This window comes from Plectropomus leopardus, chromosome 6, assembly GCF_008729295.1.
Source record: "Plectropomus leopardus isolate mb chromosome 6, YSFRI_Pleo_2.0, whole genome shotgun sequence".
Classification (NCBI taxonomy): Eukaryota; Metazoa; Chordata; class Actinopteri; order Perciformes; family Serranidae; genus Plectropomus; species Plectropomus leopardus.
The window spans coordinates 25,966,352-25,992,738 of NC_056468.1; the positions used below are offsets into that span (position 1 = coordinate 25,966,352).

A 26,387-nucleotide genomic window follows, 5' to 3' on the forward strand; every position below is an offset into this window, starting at 1 on the left:
CTTTTTTTTTTCATTTAATTGCAAAAACACTGATGTGACATATAGTCTAATAGGTAAATCTTGATCAGTCATTAATTAATGTTATCAAATTGCTTTATATCACACAAGATGGTGATAACTAGAACCTGAGATGGTTAAAATCCTTTTCACACACCATCACAGAAACTAGCAAAGTGAAGTGACAAAGAGTGTTTAGTTCTGTACTCCCTTGTGTTTGCTTCTTTGAGCATAGCTGGGTTCTCTCCTCTTCATGTGTGTGTCCACATGGTGCCGAAAACTGCTGCAGCCCTGTCAAGAGTTTGACTGCAGCCACTCCATGAGGGAAGATCTATCCGAGATGCTCATAAGGTCTGAGAGAAGTTTCTTGTTTTTCCTAGAGAGACAGAGATAAAGACATTGAAATGTTGCTTAAAGAAAACATTTTATATACAACTATTGTATATCCTCACATAGGCCTGTGTGTACTCTGAGTACAATAAGAGTACAATGAAATCCCTGTTCTTAACCTCCAACCAGCAGCTCATCTCCTGTGTGTGACTATTGTGTGCTTGGCATGGCTTCACTTCAACAAAGGACAAATATTTCATATAGAGAGGATTACACTGACAGAGGTATGACTCTGCGTGCGTGTGTGTGTGTGTGTGTGTGTGTGTGTGTGTGCTGACATATTTCATACGGTGAGGATTACTTAGGAAGAGGCTAAGCAGCACTCAACTTGCAGTAGGCTGTCTGTTACAGAGCAAGGAGATGCCATGCACAAATTTACAGACATAGAGGAGTTTATTTGGAGAAAGTGCAATATGCTGACGCTTTGACAGCAGAAGACAAAGAATTTGTCGTATTTTTTTTTCTTAACTCAATCCTAAGCGGAGCATCTGTACCTGGCAGTGTGTGCTTCATCCAAATGGAAAAACTTGTCTACATCAGCATTAAAAACATAGATTTCTCTCCCTTCCCCCATTAGTATGCACTTGAGCAATCTTCCCAATACTTGGAAAAATTAATTAGCCAAGAGAAAATAAGATTTAGACCCCTGGCGGGAAAGTATTACAAAAGTTGGACAAAATGTATTCAATTTGGGGTTAATGAGCAATTCCAGCAAATTTAGATTAATTAAAATAAGATTATTTGAGATTAGGAACATTAATTTTAAATCAAAACAAGGAACATTTAAAAAAAAAAAAACCTATTCTGTTTCTGCTGAGGGAAAATCGCACGCAAACACAGCTAAATAAAAGAGGAACTAACAAAGCAAACACCGCATCGCTGAGCCTTTTTTCTTTGTTTGCTCTTTGATAAGGTCGAAATGCCTGCATCAACTTCTCACAAGACATTATGAGAAGTCTGTAAATACATCACAAATGAGGTTGACAGCAACATGGTGTCACATGTCTCAGATCAAAGAGGCCGAAGTTTAGCAGCAGTCGAGTTGTTCCACATCAAAAAAGTATTATCATAAACCTACATGCAGAACCTTCTCTCCTGAGTCAGAACTGCACCAGTACTCTGTACCTAGTCTGTACCACGAGTACTGGTAAATTTTCTGGTTCATACGTGTTAGCAGCACAAGAATTAAATCAAGTTCATTTGAGTGTTAAAGTTTAAACAAACACTCGATTTAATGTCAGTAAAGCTGCTTCGAGTTTTATTTCTTCATGACGCACATTTGACTCTTTCAGCTGTCAAGCTCCATTTATATTGAATAGTATTCAAGAAACTTTCCAAAAGAACTGGAACAGCATATTTTTGATATATGAGAGGGTTTAAAAGATACTACAGCATTTTAGTATTGAACTCCCTTAAAGTTGGGGAATTTGTGAGACAGGTTCAAAAAGTAAAATCAAAGTTAGAGGTCAAGAGATCCTGACTTTTAGATCATAACGTGGGTCAAGCTCTAAAGCTGGATTCTACATTTTTCACTATGCATCTTAACTGGGTTTATGTGCTCAAACGGATTCACTACAGTGTCCCTTCTTTTCGGTCATATATTTAAGCAATATCACACAAGGGGGAGTGCTGTTGTATGTCATTATGGCTTCGGCCTCATGCCTACGACCAAATCACAGCCAAGGTGATACACGGTACAACAGCACGACCTTGAGCATGATACTGCTTTTATACAACAGTACTATAAGCACCATTTACTAGTTAACAGTAATAAATGACAACAGACTAAGATTTGTTTGTTTATTTAATTATATATTTGGCTCCGAAACACATAGCTCCGCAACTGAACTGTTTCCTAACAACACAAACATTTTCTGCACACCAGCTTGCTGATCTGTTGCTGATCTGTGGAAGCTTGGTCGTCATGTTATGCACAGACCAGCTGCTTAGCATAATGAACATTTATCTGTGTTTCCAGTGAAATAAGAGTCTAGTAACAGCCACTTTGGCGGCATGTGAGATTCAGATGAGTTAGTGTGATCGAACAGGACGTCGCTCCAGCGTGTGTCCACTCACTGCTATGATCTCTATTGCAAGTTTGTGTATGTCAGTGGTCGTCAGGCTGTGGTTGGTGTCAGACCAATGTGTCCTTGCCTCTCTGCACTTCCTCGTAACACTTTGACAGCTGGTTTACTCCCAGGGAAAGGCGATATATCAGTACCCATCTATCACAGCTGCTCCCCTCCTGGGCTGCAGGTAGAGGGCTTTTGCATTAGGCGCAATTTTGTTTGGGTATTTTTTGAGTGTTTGGAGAGGAATTTCTCATTCTTCAAAGTTTGCAACAATCTACAAAAACGTTAGATAACTACCGATCCTTAATGTATTCCTAGTTAATGATACTCCTGTAAACACCTGTAAGGCAGAGCGATACATGCATAGTTAAAAGTCCCAGTGATGTTGTACTGTACGTATCAGCACTCACAAAATGCCTCTCAACCAAACAAATGTTTCCAAATGTTTGATTTTTTACGTCTGAGACGAGTTGATGCCAGCTCATAACAGACTCTTTTATAAAGTCATATTCTACACTGCTTCGTGCTAACATCAGGGATTTGTGTAATCTTGGTTGCCGATGTTGTGAACTTCTCCTGGATTTTGAATAAGATTCCTGCTGAAACGAGCGGATTTCAAGAATTCGATTTAGACCCTTCTATTGGTGATTTTTCACGTTTTAAAGTAACATTACACTTTGTTAAAGTCATAGAACTAAAACATATAGTGACTCTCCTTTTAGTCGTTACGCTCCAAAACACTGAACATCCTGCTGGAGGATCTGAGAGGAGCTGAAAATATGAATGTTTTTAAACATAAACTAAAAACCCCATCTTTTTAGTCTGGCTTTTATGAAATGCCTTACTATCAAAATTGTATGTTTTTTACTTATTCTATTTTATGGTTTTTACTTATTAAATTGTATGGTTTTTACTTATTCTATTTTTTTAAGATCCCTTTTTTAGTGCTATACAAATAAAATTTGATAGATTGATTGATTGATTGATTGATTGATTGATTTCCCTGGCTGCAAAGCGCGTTGTAGATATGCCGAGAGTGCAAATTTTTTTTGGTAGGGGAGCTTAAAGAGACAGGAGCTAAATCAGAGCGTTTCATTTACAAGGTGAATAAAGGTGTTCCAGCTCAGACAGTATGTGAAAAATATCCTAGAAAGTTCCTGAACCAGGAAGTGTCATTTGTTCCATGGTAGTTTACTTTTTAATGTGAATAGCGTATTAAAATCCAGCATCAGAGTATTAAAAATCGCTGTACTCGCTTATGGGGTCTGATAAGCCTTTAAATTCATTGATCCTGGATTCTCACTATCTCGGCTGATGCAACGCAGCCTCTGATGATGTTTTAACAGAGATCTGTGAAAACAGAGACCCTGCCAGGTAAACAGCAACAGCTTTGAAACTTCACACCTCCAGTTTGCAACGCAGAATTTCTGTTATAATTATTTTAGTCTCTTGGCCCAAACAAACAGAGATAACCCCGTTAACATCATCATCATTTCCCTAGACTTTAAAAAAGTCCCCCAGAGCCACAAAATATACTAAATGTTTCACAGTTGTACTCCCTTTGACCACTAAACTGATCTGTTTGTGTATGATCCCTCAAACAAATGCTCAGGATGAATGTGTGTTGACTGTACCTCCTGGCGTTGACCATGCTCTCCAGCTCTCTGGCTTTGCGTGCAGCAGAGTGTAGTATAGCATCTGGGATGTCAGCCAATCGGGCCACATTCAGGCCGTAGCTCCGCCCTGCAGCCCCTTCAGTTAACTGGTAGAGGAAAGTGATGAACTCTGGCTGAACCTCTCCATCTGTCAGCAAACACACATACAGTATATATACATTAAAGAAAGAAAGTGCCAAGTGATAATGATTTTTAAAAAAGTACGATTGTTCAAAATTTACCTGCAAGGCAACAATCAAATCCAGAATCCTCACCTAAAAAAACCCCACTGAAAGCATTTTCAGGCACGCACAAAAAAACACACACTATTACCGTCAGTGTCAGTGGTGATGTCAGGTTCATTGAGTAGGAACGCCATATGGTAGTTAGACACATGTTGAGGATAAACGCGCTCCAACTCACACAGAGGAGGGTAATGGGTCACAAACAGGGTGAGGGCTTTAACCTAAGAAAAGGAAGGAGAAAGTGAAGTGTTAACATTTTGATGCCAGGTCTAAAAGGCAGAGGCCGCCAGGGACTCTGTGTACTAGACCTTCCTGCAGGAAAACTGCATGAACAGAGTCAGCCAGATGTAAATGCAATCTGTACATCAAGGGGAGAATTCACAAAAGGATTGCGCAGCATTGGCGGCCACTAAAGCTGCACAAATAAGACAAGCACAAAGGAACAGTATAATTCTCTCAGCATCCACTTAAGAGTTAAGAACACTTTTTACTGAACTGCTAAGCAAATAGTGTCTCGGTGCTACTATGATATTTGCACATGTTTAAATAAGGTCATATGCATACATATGGCACACAAATGGGCACTTTCTGTGCAAAAGAGTCTCTCAAAATCAGTCCAATTCACAGAGCTCTAATAGCCACACGTACATAAAATGAAATCATAAGTATCTTCTGGGAGTTTGTGGTAACTAAAGTGCATTTATAACAGCAATCATGCCCAGACTTTCCAGACTGCCTGAAGTCTTGAGAAATGTTTTTCTTTTTCTCTTGGTCACTGTTTTGGGCACAAAGACAACATATATATTATACCGCATGAATTACTGAAATCAGACATAAAAAAGGGCAAACTGAACTCAGCTGTTTTTGACACTGTAATGTCATTAGATCAATATATTTTGGGAACTGCACGTTGAGAGGTGGCAGATAGTGGTTTGATGTGGTGTCCAACTCATGGTGCCATCAGTGGCAAACTATTCTTTGCAAGCGTGTATAGAAATGTAAAGAGAATATTCAGCCAAGGCACAGAAAAAAAGCAAAGCCGCAAGAAGGAATATCATCACTGCAGTCGCTGCTCTATACCAGCCTGCCAGAGAAGCTTGTCATATCTGTTGTCTCCGAGAGTTGAAGACGTCTCTCTGGTAGGTAAAAGTAAGAAAAGTAAGTACAGGCTGTATACCAACATCACTTGTGGTGACCCTCCACCTGCTATGTTTGGTTTTACTGACAATAGAACTACCACCTTCCCACCTACTCACCAGCTTTGCAGAGTGCCTGTGAAAAACAAGATCTATCACAGCGTGCACAGAATGCAGACAAGAAAATCATAAAAAACTGAAGTAAAAGTTGAACTATTGCGGTTGTATTTGTCATTATTTGTTTAACACACTCACATGTGAATCACATTTTATTACCGGCTGTAGGTGGTCAGGTTGAGTAAATAATCATCACCTGTAAAAGTCAATGAACCCAAATAAAACACAGTAATTAAACATAAATATTCCTACAAACAAGGTGAAACCATTATCGTAAGTCTTTATGCTTGTGGTTCTGTGAGGGGCATGCTCACAATAACTCTAACATGCTGATATTTAGCAAATGTAATGTTTACATGAATACCAATTATTACCACCAACAACAAAGTAAAGCTGAGGCTGATGGGAATGTCATTAGTTTTAATAAGTTTATTGAATATTTTGACCCGATGTAGCTCCTGTTGAGAAGATAGGGGATCACCAGAGTTAGTACGGTTCATGCTGAGGGGGACGTTAACGTCTCCATTACATTAATATAGTAAGTCATCTATTAGTTGTCGAGACATTTCACTAAAAAACGCAAATGTCAACCTTATTACAGCATATTTGAGGCATATGGTCGAGAATATACAAGAAGAAATTGGCATGACCGATTGGAATGAGGCCTGTTTAAGAGTAAAAGCAGACAAATACAAGGTTTCAATTACGTAAATATAAATGGTTAATGTACATAACTCCTTACAAACTTTAACATATGCCTGCTAATATTCCAGATGTTTGAACAATAAAGTTACTTTATTTTACTGTCTATAGAAATGTCCGAAGATTGAAAAGAGATACCAGCGTCCATTTAAATGCCAGACTCTGTGTGCTCGGAACAAACCCGCAGGACTTCATACAAACATCAAAACAGACAAGGCAGAATTAAGATTTTTAAGACTTTTTTTAAATGCCACTCAGAATAAAGTTTAGGACCAATTTTCTAATAACCAAAATTGAAAAAGGATAATTTTGTTTTACCTTAATGTTTAGGGTAACATAAAACATGACTTGTTTTTGACCAATGTCTAATGTTGGAAAAACAACCTTTTTTAAAGTGGAACACATGGAAAGCAATGAACATATTATATTATCATAAAGGTATCTGTTTGCTTTACGAACAGAATTGGGGAAAATCTTGCATATCTAGCCTGATAGCTGAACGATTTCGTGTTTCTCAATCTGCATGTGAGATACCACCACTTGGATTTCCATCATGACAAGTTTAAGAAAAGGAATTTTTTAAATTATCAAAAAAAAACTGTTACCATTTTTTTTTGAGATTTTACAGTGCAACGTCAGAAAGACGATTAATCCTATTTCCCTGCCTAATCTACAAAGAAACTTCTTCCCCACAGCACCTTAAAAGCCCTCCAAGTATAATAAAGGTTTTTAAAACTCTTACACATAATATGCATCTTTACTCTAAATACGACCACATGATGAATATGTATGTATATTTACTATATAATATATATAGTAAATATTGGAATCTTGGTTCTACTCATTATTTTCATTTGTACTTTGACCTCGGTAAATACTAACCGTTATTTTCTTTACTATTTCTTCAGCAGCACAAAAACAAAAAGGCGGTGGAAAAACAGAAACAAAGGACAAACGAGAGATAAAGTGATACTTATACCAAATGGTAGGAGTTATAACAAATGCTGTATTATGTAACATCGTCTGTGTTACAACAACTAAGCAAAAGTTGTAGCAGAAAAACAAAGAGCATCTACATCTACCGTACTTTGGCTCAATGTTACTTAGTCGCCTCTGTACCCTGCAGTGTGCTGAGCTACTACACGAAGACAAGCTCTATGAATATTACCAGCAGTATAAACACATACATACAGTATTGTGTCACTCTTTCCTCCTATCAGTCTTTTGTTTTTTTTGTTTCTTTCTCTTCAGGATGTCTGCAGTCAATCACTCTGTTTTTCTGCCTTTCACTGTAAACACCACGCCTGGCTTTTCAGGCTCTGGAGAGCCTTCGAGCAAACTGAAGGCACTTCACCTCATCCTGCTATACTTTAATCTCTGCCAGGCCTGGGAGCCACCCAAAGGCTACATGATTGAACTCTGGCATTAAGGTTAAGACGTTAAAAAAAAAAAAAAAAAAAAAAAAATCACAAAAAGCGGGTGGGGCATACACTCACCCACTCAGACGCTCTCTCTCAAATGCATGCACAAACATTTTTCCTCTCTGCTCCGCACTCTCAAGACAGCTGCTGAGAGCTCTTCACTAAAACAAATGCATTTCCTTTTCCTGCTTACTTTAACAGCCCAATCACATGTGAGTGATAGCAGGGTGGACTCACTGACACAAGACAATGTGAAAATATCTTCTGTGTACCAGAAAATTAACAAACTGTTGAAACACAATAACTAATACTGAATTGAACATCTTTAAAGTGTTTGAATTAATAATCATTGAGTCTGATGATGACAGTAATGAAAACAAATAGCGTACAAGCTCTGATGGTGAAGTATGTCTCAGTCTTACATCATCACAGCAGACAGGCGGCTGCAGGACTCGTCTGGCTTCAGGATCGTCCCGCTTACTGCTCGGTCTAAGAAAGGTCACACGTCACTAGTAATACCTCCCTCTAAGAGAGACGTGCACGGTGACTCCCACATGCTTCAAACAAAGACACACAGACCTGCACATTCATACACACACAAAGGCAAGCTACTTCAATCACTCCTGTCCACCTACACTGAAAAAGGTAAAAACCAGCGGAGCATGACTGCAGCCTGGATAATAGTCTGATTAGGTGCTAATGGCAGCTCATTAGCAGACCACCCCCGGGTGAACTGACAGCCGTGTTCTGCAGAGCTGGACGGTCTGATGAAATTAGTGCCGAAACAATTAGACAATTAATCGATTAGTCGGTAACCAGAAAACTAATTATGGGCAATTTCAATGATCAAATAATTGTTTAAAACAAGTAAAAATCCAAACACGTTCTCACTCTCAACAGGTCAAACGTGGCAGCTTGGTCAGTGACCCTGCATTTTAAACAATGTCTCTCTAAGGAACCCCTAAATCATCAGCTTTGGACACTCAGGGACAGCGTGTTAATTACTGCTCGATGCATGATACAGTGCTCATTCAAAATAGACTTTCGTATTCACAGGAAACATAGGTTTAGGTTTAGTTAAGTTTAGACAACAAAACTACTTGGTTAGGTTTAGAAAAAGATCATGACTTAGGTTAAAATAAGTGTGTTTGTTATGCAACTTCACTTACTTAAGGTAGTAAGTACGTCACATGAGGTTTGTGACCTTAACTATAATAGGTACTTAAAAAAAACAAAAAAACTCAACTTTGACTTTGGTTCCACATGACACACAAACAGCTGGGGGGAAGTCCTGTGTGTGTTTGACCCATCTACCACCTTTATCACAGGCAGATTTTCTCGCTCTTTATACTAAGTCATTACCATGAATGGGTTTACACTAGAGTGAGTTTAAAGCCTGTTGCATCTCATACTAGTGTTGTAATATTCAAGATCTGTCTCAGGACCACTTTTTTTGAATTCTCTTTCTCGCCTTGGACTTGTGTCTGTCTCAGACAAAGTGGACTTGGGATCTTATTTCAAGATTAGTGAAGATACGAATTAACATTTCATATGATTATGTATTTCTTGCCACCAATAATACACTTTCTTTTTAGTTCTGTTTTGATTCACTAACTCCCGAGAAAGATATCATACTCTTGAGCTTCTGAATGCTCCTTTCTAATTTTGTGTGTGTTGTTTGGTGCTGTACAGTTGGTTTATCAGAGCTTTTGCGGCATGAAACAACACTGATGAGAGAAGTGAGACTGAACAAAAAGTATATATTAAAACCAGAAAATCAAAACAATGAGCTGAAAGACAATATTCTGTAGACCAGAGGGAACTGCAGAGTCTAGGGCTGTAAAATGATGAATATTTTTACTACAATTAATCAAAGGATTTCAATAGTTAAAGGTATTTTCGCATAACATGTTTTCAATTCCATTATTTTTCGTTTCTAAACAGTATGAAGTCCATATAGACAAGGTAAAGCAATTCTAAAAATCAAATGACAGCAAAAAAAATAAATAAATAAAAACATGGCTGGTACCACTGGATTCCAGGTCTTCTAGTTTCATATGATACCAGTATCATCACTCTCACTTTAAAACTCAGCCTAGAACAGCCTCTTAAAGACAAGAAAGTTGCCCGGCGATTAATGCAATTTTAAAAAAATTCAGACATTAATGATGGACCTAAACCGCATTGCAATTAACGCGTTAACGCTGAGTCATTTAATATATTTCTGTTGATTTGCCTCTACAAGCAGCCCCTCATCATTTGATCCAGTGTTAATTTAAATATACTGATGAGCACAGATTTAAGTTAACTGATGAGGAAAATAACAGTTTAGTGTCAGACCTCACAGAAACACTTCTGAAGATCTAGAGGATTTCTGTTGAAATGTGATCCAGGTTTAATAGTGTGCAGGGAACATTTCTTGGCCTCTTTGATAGAGTATTGGTAGTGTGGGACTTGAAAAAGAGGAACATTTCTAAATATCCACTCTTAATGTAAGCCAAAAGTTGCTGCGTGTTTATAAACAAATAGAGGAATGCTTGCAGCGTTCAAACATTCGGGCGGCTAGGTCCAGATGGGACAGGCTGTGTGTTCGACTGACTTCAACACAGAGGTTAAAATAAAACAGACAGACTGCTGATCTGCCACATGCCACAGATAACACTTTCTCTGTCACCTTGCCCACCTCTTCCTCTCCCACGATACACCGTTGATGGGTTCTGAGCTCCAAATTGGTGTCTGTTTGACTGTACACCTGTAGAGTTGTGTGTGTGTGCAGTGCTTCCGCTCAGTAATCTCATCCTGAGGCTGAAGGTGTCAACACCACGGTTGCCGTCTTTCTGCCTTGTTACTTCTCTCTATCCAATTAGACACAAATCCACTTCTGACTCAAGTCAACACCCTTCGTGTTCTCACCTCACAACTAACAAGGCTCTCTCTGAGGTGCTCTGTGTGTGTGTGTGTGTGTGTGTGGTGTTAAATGAAGAGATTTGGTGTAACTGATGCATGCATGTGTGTCATTGACCTTTGACTTTGGCTGCGAGTCAATCTTGTTCTCTTACTGGCCTAAACTATACAAGCCAGGGTCACTGACAGGTGCAAAGGTGATGACCTTCCCTTTAGGTTATATTAGACTTGTGTTTAAGCAAAAGTACTGCATGCATCGATGCTTGCGGCTTTTTTGTATCATCCACGCTGCAGTAGTAAGGACTGCCTGTTTAAGATGCTGACATGGACCAGCAATTCACAACTGTAGCTGGTTCATTTGCTCTGAACCACAAGAAAAAATAATACACTGGCTTTTTTCAAATGAATGTTACTGGTCCAATTACCATAAAACTTCACATATAAGCCTAGTCCCAATCAAACGGCCAGTCCTTTTTACTAACCCGGTGTGACGACACATTTTGACTAATAAAGGCCCGTCTCAATTAGAGGCCGGGTCTGATGCCATGCAGTTCATTTTTATAGAATTTCTTTGGATGTATAAAACCAGGCTGTTGGCTACCTGCTGGAGTTAATGTTAGTTAGCTGCTTAGATCACATATACAATATGTATATATGTTTAAACTGTAGTCAGTATGTTCATGAGCACCAAAGAAGACAGTATTACCGGCATATAAAAGAGCACTTTTTTTAAAAAAAATAGGGAAAAATTTCCAGTGAACTATATTCATAATTATCTATCCATTCATTTTCTTCCGCTTATCTGGGGTCAGGTCGCGGGGGCAGCAGCCTAAGCAGGGAAGCCCAGACTTCCCTCTCCCCGGCCACTTCGTCCAGCTCTTCCCGGGGGACCCCGAGGCGTTCCCAGGCCAGCTGTGAGACATAGTCTCTCCAGCGTGTCCTGGGTCTTCCCCGTGGCCTCCTGCCGGTGGGACGTGCCCTGAACACCTCACCAGGGAGGCGTCCTGGAGGCATCCCAATTAGATGCCCGAGCCACCTCATCTGGCTCTTCTCAACGCGGAGGAGCAGTGGCTCTACTCCGAGGTCCTCCCGGATGACCGAGCTTCTCACCCTATCTCTAAGGGAGAGCCCAGCCACCCTACGGAGGAAACTCATTTCGGACGCTTGTACCCGCGATCCTGTTCTTTCAGTGACTACCCAAAGCTCATGACCATAGGTGAGGGTAGGAATGAAGATTGACTGGTAAATCGAGAGCTTTGCCTTTCGGCTCAGCTCCCTCTTCACCACGACAGACCGGTGCAGAGTCCGCATTACTGCAGACGCTGCAGCGATCCGCCTGTCGATCTCCCGTTCCATCCTTCCCTCACTCGTGAACAAGACCCCGAGGTACTTAAACTCCTCCACTTGGGGCAGGACTTCGTCCCTGATCCAGAGGGGGCACGCCACCCTTTTCCGGCTGAGAACCATGGCCTCGGATTTAGAGGTGCTGATTCTCATTCCAGCCGCTTCACACTCGGCTGCGAACCGATCCAGTGAGAGCTGGAGGTCACGGCCTGATGAAGCCAACAGGACCACATCATCTGCAAGGAGCAGAGACCCAATCCTGAGGTCACCAAACCGGACCCCCTCAACACCCTGGCTGCACCTAGAAATTCTGTCCATAAAAGTTATGAACAGAATCGGTGACAAAGGGCAGCCCTGGCGAAGTCCAACCCTCACCGGAAACGAGTTCGACTTACTGCCGGCAATGCAGACCAAGCTCCGGCACCGGTCATACAGGGAACGGACAGCCCGTATCAGGGGGTCTGAAACCCCATATTCCCGGAGAACCCCCCACAGGACTCCCCAAGGGACACGGTCGTTTGCCCTATAAATCACCGGGTCCGTTTTTTGTTTGGTCCTTTTTTTGTTTTGTTTTTGAGAGTGAGAGACCTCTGCAATAACTCAGCTCCCAGTAAAATCTCCTGAACAACAAACACTGAATTTTAAGAGGGAAAAGTCTGCAGTCCTTGCTGCTAGATGCCACAAAATCCTAAAATTTTGTTCACTGCAGATGTATAAATATGTTAAGGTGAACTCCACCAATTTCACACATTTTATATATTAAAGTCTGTTCACAGGCCTCTGGAAGTACTAATGGATATGTGGAAAAAAAGTTTTATGGAAAAAAAAAAAAGTTTGAGCGAGAGAAATATTTCTTAGATATTTCTTGATAAATTATGCAACCTTTCAGATTTCAATCTGGAGACCCACTTATACCATTGTTTTGATTCTGTGTTTGCGTGTTTATTGATAACATGATTTTTGCTTCTAATGCTTATTGGGGTGATTTTTTCTGTTAGCCTCGAGATTTTTTTATAATCCACCTGCACAATTTATGTCTTCCTTTGTTGTTGTATATCTGCCATTTTGTTTTATTGTGCAAATAAAAATAAAACCCACATGTTAAGAACTACTGCTTCAGACAATGTATGTCACACAATGAAGCTTTGACCAAAATGCTTACAATCAATCCTGCAACGGCTATGCATTTTTTGGTTTGCAATCACAGTGAGCTGAGAGGAAAAACTGACAAGCATCTTCATCCTCCATGTACTGTTTCTGAGTACAGTGAGCAGTGCAGTGTGCAGTGGAGCACATGTGGGTCTCCGTAGGAGCTTTGTGCATCGGCGTGAGCACATCAGACCATTTACGCCCACGTGGAGCGATACATTCGACTGAAAATCTACCCATCAGTGTGCAGCCAAAAGTAAGTTTCAGTCAGTTCTCCTGTGAGTCCAAGTGTAAAGCTGGGCCTGATTCTGCCTGCCTTTACAGTGCAGTGTTACTATGTTGGCGCAGGCACATGCAAGCCTGAGTCACGGTACCAGTGGAGAGCAATTTGTAGCAATGAGCTTAGTGTGAGGCTGATAACAGGACCGGCTGTTGGCATGAATAAAACTGAGAGTCCGAGTGAGTCTGAGAGTAAGTTCTGGCTAAAAAAGACAGTATCAGGTGCACATCACGGCTGGAGAGAAGCATCTACAAAACCAAGCATGTGCGTGTCGTGATTGCACCATAAAACCCAGCAACTTCGTGCAAAAGTGACTTCTAGTTTTAGTGATCCTCTCCTCTCTGCTTTTCTTGCTCTCTTTCTGCATCAAGGCTGTCTCTTTTATTGAGTGCTGTTATGAAACCCATCTACATTCTTAACTACCTCTCAGGTGAGTACTGGGGGACAGGGAAAGGTGTGTTACTATAACAACCGAGTCAAAGGAGGAGTAGTCTGACTTTTTACGTGAGCTGTAGAGTTTGGTGAGGAGGAGGAAGAGGAGGACGGGGCACAGGAGGAGGAGGGCGAGTAGGAGGAAGAGGAGTGAGCATGAAAGACTCTGCAGGACTGCCTGTACTGAGGAGGCCTTTTGCTGTACAGCATAACTTCTTTTGTTTGTCTTTCCTTTAATAGCGAGCCTTTTCTAACAAATCAATGCTGTTATACAACAGGTAGTCAGAGAGCTCCCTCCTCCCGCCAGCAGCAGCTACCCGCTGCATTAGCTGCTACTTACACATTTTCATTCTACGTTTTCCAGCAGGATTACATAACCCCAAGATTCTGTCCAAAGATTAATGTGGAACTGGCAAAACATAAAAACTGGAAGGAGTTTTTCAAAGATAAATGTTTATTCATCTATATTTGAACAGGGGCAACTCAGGGCAATTTGGAGCTTTTTGACTAAGGCAGTGGAAAACAGAAAATAAACAAATACCAAAATACTAGATTCACAGATTGGATGCAGCTTGTAAGATTACCCAGAAGGCAGCAGTGGAGTAAGTATAATTTAATGGTGAAACTCCAGAAACCCATCAATGTGGACTGAAGAGGGAGCTGAACCCCAGACTCATTCTTTAACAACCACCCGAGGGCCCAAAAGTCAGAATCAGTGTTTTTTGTGGTTCATTGACTGTCAGGTAAACAGCCGGTGGTGCGCTTATCCACGATAGCCAGCAAAAAGAAAATTTCCTCAAGTGCGCGATTAAATTTGTGTTCCCTAAGGTCAGTGTAGACCATCTGAGTTCATAAATCTTTTCTCCCCAAAGAAGCTACAGCTTGGAGGACCCTTATACCGCACGCACGCACGCACGCACGCACGCACGCACGCACGCACGCGCGCGCACACACACACACACACACACACACACACACACACACACAACCCAACTGTTGAGAACACAAGCCCATTGTAACACCCGGGCTAAATAATATTAGCTTGTTGTTAATTAATTTGTCTTTTTTGTGTTTCTTATGAGTCTTGCAGACTACAAATCAAAGACAAAGTTACCCCTGATATATCTTAATCTGTGTCCATCTTGAAACCTTTCTTTTTCATAATTTAAGTTTTAAATCTACACTTTTTTGGTCATTTAAGGGCATCAAAACCAGCCAAATACACAATATCTGACACCACCTTATAAAGTCAATATGGTTAACATGTTAGCAAAAAGTTGACAAATATTTCAGATCCAGCAAATACAGAGCAACAACAATGGCTCCATTTTGGTCTTCATAAACATCTTTGCAAGAATGAAAACAGCTGCTTGTTCCTGCTGGAAATGACGTTGATAAGATTTCAGGCCCAAAAACCAAAACTAGGACCATATATAGACCAAAGGGGTACAATAATAAGTACTAAGTGGGTACAATAATAGGTACAACTGATTTTTAGCGCACCTGGGAATGACTGCCCACCCTCCTGCCCCCCCAAACACCTCTGCCCCTCAGCTTTCACATCAGTAAATTTGTTAAACCCATGTCATTATCTACGTGAAATTTTTGTTTTTCCCTAAACCCCTAAAATGCGTCATGGAGCTGCACAGTACATTACTGCACGTTTTCCATTTTACATAACAAATGTTATTTGATCCATTGTTGACACATAAAAATACTGATTAATGCAACTGAACTGCTGAAATGTATCTTTTCTTCATTACTTTTTAAAAATTATTTCATTTATAGTGTATTTTTTAAGACTTACTGTCATCTTATATTCACTGTTACTGTAGTAATGTCAACTGTGCAACTGTAAATATAAGCAGTCAATATGTACGTACGTAAAGTCAGCCGAATGCCTTGCCAGCAAAGAAACACAAAGTCTGTCTCTACTTTAATTTATGTGCATTCACACAACTTGAGATATCTGATGTAATATCTAACAGCAGGTGCAACTCAAAATCCAAATAGTGTCATTGTCCAGGCTACCTTGGCAGCCTTATACAAGAACAAACAGGACGCCGCATGATTCTTTGGCTTATATTGTTTGGGTGAAAACTAGCTGAGAAAATAAACAGATATGTGTCCTATGCCACAACCTCCAGCACACAGCCCATGTCAAACTGTTATAATTAGTTTTCTGTGCTTACAGTATTGATCCGTTTGTTCAACACAAATTGATACAAACGAGTCCTGTAAGATCTCTGCGGGGGACGTTTGACTGGCCAATGACAGTTTTGATAACCCCCCTTTACTTACACAACCCTAATCCCACTCTCTCATTCTCTCAGGGTACCACTCACCTGTTCTGTCAAAAGATATGCAATATAGTGCAACACCCAAAGGGTTCCTGACTGTGCACAAAATCCCAGCAGAACACACACGCAAACACACACACACACACATGCATGCAAACAGTCTTATGTCTCTCTCGAAGGAATACTGATTTCAAGTACTCAGATTATGCAGAGCTAGAAAGCCCCACACATCTCCAGCTCTGTCAAACCTCTGCACCACTTCCGCTCTTCCCATCATTCCTGTGATTGTCGGCTAAAACTGGACCTTGCTGCTTTCAGTACACATCATCTTAATCACAGCTGATGAAAATAAGCAGGAATCACATCATTGAGAATAGTCAATGGTGCATATAAACACATACGATCCCTGAGTGTGCAGAGGTGGACGTTGGACAACCTGTCATCAGCCATGATTATGTGGGTGTTTCATGCGAACTAAATGAGGCATGCTGCAGAACATACATCCCTGAACAACTAGGCACCTGGGATCACTCTTCTCTCTGCTTTTCCACTGCAGCTTTCTCTCTAACAGAATATTAACATTGTAGATCAAGCTTCTGTGGCCTCTCTGGAGCCTCATCTCTCTCTGCAAAACAATCACTGCAGTCTGCAGAGAGCACAAGTATATACAATCAAGCACTTGCAAAGCTTGGTGGTTAAATGGGCCGCTTTCAAGATCCAACAATGCAGCAAAGAGAGGAATCTGTGCAGCTGACAACAGGGTGTACTTCATTTTATTTGGTATTTCAGCAGCCGTATTAATCGTTACCCAAATGTCCCATCAGCACCTTTCCTCTCATTTCTCATCTCTTTTACTTTCCCTCTTTAAATATTTAAATCTGTCTTATCCCCATGTCATCAGCACAGAGTGTTGACTAACAAACGCACACTTACATCTCTGATGAAGTACTCCAGGGTGGCATAGGCGATGGCAATCCCATCATGGGTGCTCGTGCCCCGTCCCAGCTCATCAAGGATGACCAATGAACGTTCGGTTGCGTGGGAAATGATCTCCGAAGCTTCGGTCAGCTCCTCCATGAACGTGCTGCGCCCTTTGTAGATGTTGTCTGAAGCCCCCATCCTGATAACCAGTCAGATAAGGAACAAAATTAGAATTGAATGGCCAAAAGTCAAAGAGTGAGAGAGTACTAGGTTCTCACTGGATGCAAAAGTGCTGTAAAGCAGCCAGCTCGTGATCTACAGCAACAGTTTCAGTGCTGGTTCTACTTTTTCCATTAGCTGTGGGCAAATCTGGCAAGAAAACACACTGATTTCCTATTGTGAACCATTTAAAGGATATATAAGAGATGATATAAAGGATCTGAATCTGATAAAAGATAAAATATGCATCCAATGCATCCACATTTGTCAGTTGTGTCTTAAAAGAGCTGGAGAGACAAGTAGACACACACACACACAAAAACAAACAGAGACAGATCTCTACTGGTAAATAGAAAGAGCAGGGCAGAATCGCTTGCTGACGGATGCAGAAAAATTAGTTTCTTGTGTGAATGGCCAGGTGACGGCAAACAGGCAGCTGCATGACAACTGACATACTGGGGTCCCTCTGCGTCCATGCGGCATGATGTTATCAGATTGCACCATATCTTTTTTTTCTTTTTTGAGATGACGACTGTGTCAGGCTGATTGTGTCTTCATTTCTAAGGATTAGAATGTAAGTCTGACTCCTTCATGACACAATAATCAAGTTTTAGTTGGTACTTTATCACCTTGTAGTTCTATCTTGAGCTCCTTCAATACAAAACATACATATTTACTGTTGACCTCAATACATTCATTTGCATGCAACACAGCTGGAAAAAAGAAGCTAATTACTTCTATTTTAGGTAACTCACCAATGCAAATAATGCAGGGGGGATCATTTACATTTTAAAGCTACAGTACAAGCTGTATACAGTTAATTAGAAATTAAATGAATAATGCAACTTGTACGTTGTAGTCATGAAGCAAAGGACATTGTTTTGAATATTAAAACACTCATCTTTAAACAAAAAAGTTCTAGAAGGCCAGAATCATTGATTCATTTTGATTGCAGAATAATTTGGTAGAATTTGGGAATTAATGTCCATGCATGAATTATAAAATGTTGTCTCAAGTTTGAATGTTTTCAGTCTATAAATTTGATTTTAGAGTTGAAACCATTAAGATCAATTTGTTGTTCTTCCAGAAACTAAAAACCTACTCACAGAAAGACACAGATAGAGTTTTTCAATCAGTAAACCTGTTTTTCCACATCTTCCAGGACTCCTAGGTGTGGGACAGGAACGTGTGAGACAGTAACTTTGACACCATGCAGTTTGTTCTTAAAACCAAGTGACAGAAAAACCAGGAAGTCCAACTACAGCAGCAGGGTGTGAGTGATGGTGCGGAGGAGTCTCCTTTTCATCCTTTGTCATGTGTCATAAATATCGAAGTTTGAACTCCAGTCCAAGAGACATGCTCAGTTCTTAACTTTAGGTGTTTTCAGACAGAAGGAACCTTTTACACCCCCCCTTTTTATTGTGTATGCAATAAAAAATCCATTTTGAGGGACTTATTGTTGCTTCCATTTGAGTCAGTACTCTGCTCGCACAAGAGGAACCTTCAGTGACGTGAAGTGTACAATGATTAGTCAAGATGATGATGTTAAGGGATTATGAAAGCATATTACAGACACACGAGAAGTGCTATGATGTTAATATATTTAGAAATGAACAAACTATTGAAATCAAAACCAACTTTCATGCAACTTTAAGGCAATGGGTCATTGATTATGATGTTAGGGATTCTCTGAGTTCTCTTTTCCTCAAAGTAACAGCTGTGAAAATTGTGACAGGTTGTGAAATATGATATGAAGTATGAAATGCAATAAAAATGTCATGATAATATAGTATCTTATAAAAATGTTTAAAAAACATTCACAGTTTATTGTCAATACAACTACTACTACTACTAATAGTAATAATAATAACAATAGTAAGGTCTGTGGTTTCCATGACTCTGGATACAAATGTTCTCTGATGCTGTTTCTCAATTAACTTGTTTCAGGTTGAGTTGAATATTTGCAAGTATCCTCTAGGTTTTATTTTCCAATTACTCTGGATTTATCCTCACCAAGCCTAAAGCATTGCAGAAAAACAAATGAAAATTAAAAATGTTTCTGCAACACTCACATAGCCCAATAAAATTAAAAGCACAATCAACTGTAGGGTGGGGAATACATTGATATTATATTGATGTTACGATGTGAGACTAGAAATTGCCTTAGATTTTGGATATTGTAATAAGTGTTGTCCTGGTCTTAAAGTGATGCCATTTTCTATTTTCTGTTTGCTTTTACCCATTTTATCCACATAAACTACACTTTGTACCAAAAATATGTAGATAACTGGACACAACATCCAAAAGTGATTGTTGAACATTTCAATACAAAACCATGGACATTAATCCGCTGCTATAAAACCCGACATGAGGATACAAAAATGCTTGTGTATGGGGCCCACTGTGTAATGAGAAACAACAAATTAAATACATTTACAAGACAGCCTAGAATGCATGTCGTGAATGTATTGACAAACACATTCAAGTATAATTATGGTTGATGATGTTCCACTGCGGTCACATTTGAGGTCAGTGACAGAAAATCAAAGACTCCAACAGCGAAACAAATATAGTTTAACATTATTTATGTTACCAACTGCCGAGTCTGTGTCAATAGATATTTACAGATTACAGAGATACAATAACAACATGTTGAGTTCTTCACACGCCTCAGAGGCAGTTTTACAGCTCCTTTGATGTACTGATACACACTGGCAGACAGAGCAGTGACTCCAGCTGGATCACAGATGCCACATCTCTCCGCCAGTCAGCTTTTCTCACCTCTAAATCTGTCTCTTCCTGTCCTGGGTGTCCTTCAACATAGTACCACAGTAAACCATCGACAGGAGCCTCCTGCACTCGAGTAACCATGGTTACAACACACGCCATATAGGAGAGGGGTGTGGCAGACATGCTGCTGCATTTCATTAGCCAATTTACAGTGTGTGTGTGTGTGTGGTTGTGTGTGCATGTATGCTAAGACTCAAGGGAAATTATGACAATCGGATCTATACTGCGTCGCTGTAAAGACAAATAGAATCAAATGAAAAGGAAGAACGCTGTTCACACACTCTGTCCGTCCACTGATGAGCGGATGTACAGCAACAACAAGGATCCGCTACACCAGCTGGGTGTCCTGCTGCTCTGCATTAAGTCCTGCTTTTCCCGCCAAATAAACTGATTCTGAAAATAGAGTCCATTTATCATCACCTCACACCGGAAAACATGTTCAGCCACATTTCAAGTGCTTTTCTGACACTTGTGGTCTTGTTGCGCTCAGGTTTCCCTGTTTTATTTTCTTGATACCTTGTGACATTACTCTATTCTGACCAACCAAATTTTAGAAGCTGTAAATAACACATTAACACAAACTTTTAAAAAGCTGCAAAAATCAAATTTTTAAGTACATATTGATGCTTTGTCAAGACCTGGATTGAGTTTGATGACAACAATGATGGTGTCCTTAAAGGTTTAAAGAAAAACAAATCCATACACTGATATTGTTACACTCTGATATCTCATCACTCTGATATCTCATCACTCTGTATCGGCCATCTTGAAGTTCACTGTATCAGGATGTTATTTATTCCTTGTGTTGGGTATTGTTCACCCCCTCTTAACCACCTGCATTTCATTTACTTTAATCTACTGAGGGCACTGACGGAGAAAAAAAGCTTTGCAAGTGTGACTATTAAATGTTGCAAAAATAAAGCTGTTGCTGTTTGCTTATGAAACTTTGCCATTAACGCCCTTTAAACTTAATTTAAAATTAACTGTAGCTGAGCTGGATATATAAACCACTGAGTGATTACATGAGCACAAAAACTGCAGGAACACCAGAACCTGTTTGATAACAATATTTGGTTGTTTATGCTGGATGTTGTCTTTACAGCTTAACTTTGGCCTTAAAAAAATCTTGTTTTATTGATTGTTTAAGCTGTTTACTACATGTATTGAGGCTATCTGATTTGAAAAGTACCATTTTTTATGCCCATGTTTTTGTACATTCTGCCTTTGTTGCTCCACTGATGCTGTGTGATTTCAAATTGTAATTTATATTTATGCACATTTTATTGTGGACCCCGGCAGACAAGCAACCTAACCTTATTGCCAGAAAAATAAAAAGTAATCACAGATGTGTAACATTTGTCATAATTATGTTGCAGATTTGTTTAAACTTCCCCTTTTTTTTAATGTTTTAACAGCGTTGTGGTTGGTTTAGTTTAGGGACAAAATCCAAACCATGTTTTGTCTTAGAATACCTGGTTTGGTTGCCACAATCATGCCAGGAAATGCTGCAATGTCTCACTAAAAAACACCTGGTTTTGTTGTTTGTTGGTCTCCAACAATGATCTGCAGCTTGACAGCCATCTCGACTCACGCCATCCATCATCCCCTCCACCTCCCAACGACAAAGTAAACTCATCTACATGTAATCCAGCGTAGTTGCGAGGAGAAAATGTTTCTCCAAACCGCAAATCCATTTGTGCACTTCATACAAATACAAATACAAATCACATCAACGTTTCAATTGTGTCAGTGTATGAGCTGACTTTGTTGTCAGGAGGTGGAGGGGAAAATGGATGGCATGTTATCTGGGCATGACAACTGCCAAGCTGCAGAACACTGTTTAAAACCAACAAATGACAAAACACATTTAGCGAGACATTGCTGTTTCCAGAGTCTTTTAAGGCACCAAATGTGGGTGTTTTAAACCAACCCATCACAGTTTTTCCACCAAAAGCTGTTGTTTTTCTATTATGACACTGCCTCATTACCAGTCTATTCTTTTTTTTACCACTGTGTGTTTACCACTGTGTTGTTAATATGTACAATTTTAACAAATCTGCTACATAATAACATTCAAATGTAATGTATTTCTGGTTTGCAGAAATGTACAATAGCAACAATTTCTTCTGGCACTAGGCTGAGCAACCACTTTGTTAAAGCTAATAAAAATCACATAATACAGGTACACAAGAAATCATTTCCCTATAAGGATCAGTACAGCAGTGAGATTAAAGTGAGCTCATAACACACGACATTTGTCAATATTTTAGAAATGCCTAACCAGTTTATTCTGCAGATTTAACTGTCCTGCAGAACACTAAAGGCCTCACACACCCTGTATGCCGCCTACAACATGGCACAAGCACTGACTCTGCAGCACTATAAAAACTCTGAGGAACGAATGAGTCGATTTAGGATGCAACATTTTTCCACATGCTCAACATGTTTCACATCGCTGCACAACACCCACCAAGGTGACTATGTTACACTGAGACCCGCTGGCACCAAAACACTCAGCAACATTTGTGAGGTCTTTCTGAATATTAGCAACATCTCTGTTGCTAATATTCAAAAAGACCTCACAAACAAAAAAACAACAAAAAAAAACTGCATTTTCTGGCAGGAGGGGAGCTTGTGAAAGACTTTAGTAAAACACGGTATAATCACTGCTACGAGTCCATGGTCGATTAAAGGTCCTTTTCAATACACGGTTTTACATTCAGCTTCCTTTTGCTGTTTCCATAACAACCATGAAGGGATGTAAGAATGTGCTCTATAACCTTCAGGACTCAACACAATACCCACAATGAAACGCACAAAAAGCAGCTGCATACATGCACATACATGCATGCAACCGTCAGCCGCCAGGAATCACATACAAACACACACACACACACACACACACACACACACACACACACACACCAGGCTTACTATTAAAGTCTGTGAAGGACTCACAGACACAAAATGATGCTCAAACCTCTGTGAAGCATATTTGTAAAAATGCTGTCACGCAGTGGAGTGGGCAGGAAAATAAAACCAAGAATCTGCGAGACAGGATGCTGCTTTAAACCGATCTCCAGATTATTCACTTTATCCTCATTGATAATCAATCATGTGGATCAGTTCAGACAGGATATCCCATTAGACACCTACGCACCATCTCATTACCCCCAGCCCACAGAGTCTGGCAATTCCACTCACAAGCTCTCACTCCACGTCTGTCTCCGCTCTTGCTTATAAACACACAACACCTCTCTCACACACACACACACACACACACACACACACACACACACACACACACACACACACACACAGGATTCAGCAATTACAACCACTGTGCCTCTTACACTTGACACAGCAGTGGGAATTGATTGAGCACTTATTATCAAAACAGATTCTCCCCAGGATCTCAGTGATAAAAAGATGCCGAGCTGGCCAATTAGAAACAGACAGAACGATGGAGGTACGAGCGGAGGTAAAGAGAGGACAGCAGATACTGCGTGGGTATGTGCATTTTTTTCTGTGGACATTTATTAGATCTTTAAGACACATTTTTTTAGGAGAAAGAGAGAATACTAACTTTTGTAAACCTTTGCTGTCTGAAACACACCAATTCTCTAAACTAACACCACACTCTGACCTCCAACTGATGCTAATTACTCCCTAATTCAAACATCTAAACTAGTGTTCACTAGTATCCAAAAATGCATTTTTTGTTACCATTTTTACCTAATAAATATCCAGATTTGTAAAAACTCAGATCAGTTGGGGCAGTTTGATGACGTGAGGCTTTAAGGCGCCGACCACGAACCGCAACATCCTCTTTGAATCCAGCTGTGTTGCATGCTGCTCCGTAGCTCTCTCCCCTCATTTTGCGTAATCTCTATACTATCAACTCACTTATATAAAGGCATAAAATGCTCCAACAAAGCTGATCAAACTAAACTGATTTTCACTAAGGTTTTTTGTGCCTGTGCTACTAAAAGCTGTCATTTCCACCTGGAAGAAGGTACTCAATTACCTTAGTGTACAAAGGAAAAAAAAATCAGTTTTTGTGATGAGCACATCGAAGAAAAACATGGAGATAGGGGACACACACAAGAGTGTCTCATCACCTGATTACGTCCTTCAGATTTAGTTTAAAAAAAACATGTTAACCTACAGTGTTTTGCTGTTGGTATTTTAAAAAATGGATTTTCATCTGGATTTTGGAAGTATTTACTTTTTAAAATCACATTTCAAAGGTTTTTATTTAAAGTCAACAGTCAAAAATATTAATCAAAATAAAAATACATTCATATTAAAGTGTAACTCTATTCAAATTTATTTGGAAAATGTAACTTGACACGGCACTAAATTGTTCCATGCCAACTGAGATGTTTTTTTGATTATTTTGGTTAGGCCTGTCACAATAACAGTTTTTGGTGGACGACATATTGTCTAAAAAATAATTGCAAAAAATGATATTATTGTCATTTTAAGAATCACTGATTATATAATAGCATAATAATGTAAGTACAAATTATACATTCTAAAGAATATTCAGAAATTGAATTTGGAATTGAAAAAAAATATTCAAATATCCTAAATAAATAAATAAAATTAAATGTTTGTGTATATGGAGGAGCTGCCTGATAGCACAATAGAAGCAGTGCACCCAGATATCGAGTCCCAGCATAGTTTTTGTTTTTTTAGTTCATTCGGCCTAGATGTTGTGAAAAGAAACACTTTGGCGCTGCACCTAAGTCTTTTAATGGCGCGGAAAATCCTGATGCTTATTCTTGCTTAAACGTTGGTGACATTTTTTAACAAACACAACGGCAATATCATATGATATATGGAAGCAACCTTATTGATAAGTTGATAACGTAATTATCATGACAGGCCTAATTTTAGTGTACTTTAAATCTTTTGTTTTCAATTCATAGGATGACAAAATATATAATGTATACAACAATTAATAGAAAAGATTCACGATCAGCTCTACTTCTGTCCACTCAACCCAAACTGTCATTCTAATAACACTAAACCCAAACCCTGACTGTAAAGTGGACTCTTACATATGTGAGAACTGGCCAGAATGGCCTCATTACACTAATATGTAGTCTAAAACCACCAACTGAGAAATCAGAATGCATGCGCACACACACACACACACACACACACACACACACACACACGCACACACACACTCTTGGTGTGCTGATAGGTCTCTGGCACCCACTGGGTTAATATATAGGAACATGCTTAACCCACAAAAAAAGACAATTACACACATCTGCAAGCCATTAGGTCTAATCACATAGTGCAGCAGAGGCAGAATAACAGAGACCATACAGCATGTTGGCCTGTGCTCTGCACTAATATGCAGTCAGGACTGGAAACTTCATGCAGAGCTTACTGCTACTCTCATCATAATGAGAATAATCATCAGCTGAGGAAAAAAAAAAGATCTTCTTCAACAAAGCCTTATTGTCTGAGGGTTCCTACGAAACAGAGAGCTGCATCGTACAGAACCGTGACAGAACAATAGAGCCGGCCTTGTCAAGCAACTCCTGTTCATCTTTTTTTCCCACTCACACACCTCATCCTGTGTGCTAAGATACACAATGGGATTACAAGGGATTAGTCTGAGGCTACATTCACACTACGGGCACGCTCACACATGTGAGAAATTAACACTGGCCAACATTCACCTCTCATTCACTTCAATTACATAAGAACGAAAGGGCAAACAACACTTTCGCTCCTGGGGCAAAGCAAATTCACATATTTACATTGCATTGAGTTCAACTTTGGCGAAATTTGTCTGGCAAAGTTGCAGCCTCATCCAATAACAAAGAAGTATATGTGGCTGAACCTGCTTGACTACCGTTGTCTGTAGTTTTCATAGTGAGCCAATTTGGAGGAGACATTAGCCTCTTTTACAGCACCTATTCAAGGTGGAAATACTGCATCATTACGGCACCTCACAGTTCTGTATGAAAAGTATAATAGCAGAGCAGGGGGACAAGTCTCGCCTTTGAGCTGGAAGTGGAGGTAGTAACAGCACTGAAGTTAAGGCAGGCAGGACAGAATAATGGGCAGAGTGTGACATTTTGATGATGTAATATGCATATGACACACTGCTGAATATTTTAAAAGCAGTTAGCAGCTAACTCAAGGTAGAAGAGCAGTGGCCAAAAATGAGTGCAAACTGGGAAAACAATGAGATTTGGGAGCTCCTTATTCTCTGAGCAGAGGACGAGATTAACCACTAGAGATGGAAAGTGATTGTTATTGACATGTTATGCTACTGTTGTTGTTT

At 39.8% G+C, this 26,387-nt stretch overlaps 1 protein-coding gene across 1 annotated transcript in view; it reads right to left on the reverse strand.

The window, feature by feature from the left end:
- Nucleotides 1-213: 213 nt before the first annotated feature.
- Nucleotides 214-26,387, reverse strand: part of msh3 (mutS homolog 3 (E. coli)) — a 55,281-nt gene continuing 29,107 nt past the window's right edge. Inside the window, exons 21-24 of the mRNA XM_042488342.1 lie at nt 17,078-17,264; nt 4,448-4,580; nt 4,094-4,262; nt 214-373 (exon numbers count right to left, since the gene is read on the reverse strand). Coding sequence (XP_042344276.1) covers nt 292-373; nt 4,094-4,262; nt 4,448-4,580; nt 17,078-17,264 — 571 coding nt within the window. The 3' untranslated portion in view covers nt 214-291. The remainder of the gene's footprint in view (nt 374-4,093; nt 4,263-4,447; nt 4,581-17,077; nt 17,265-26,387) is intronic.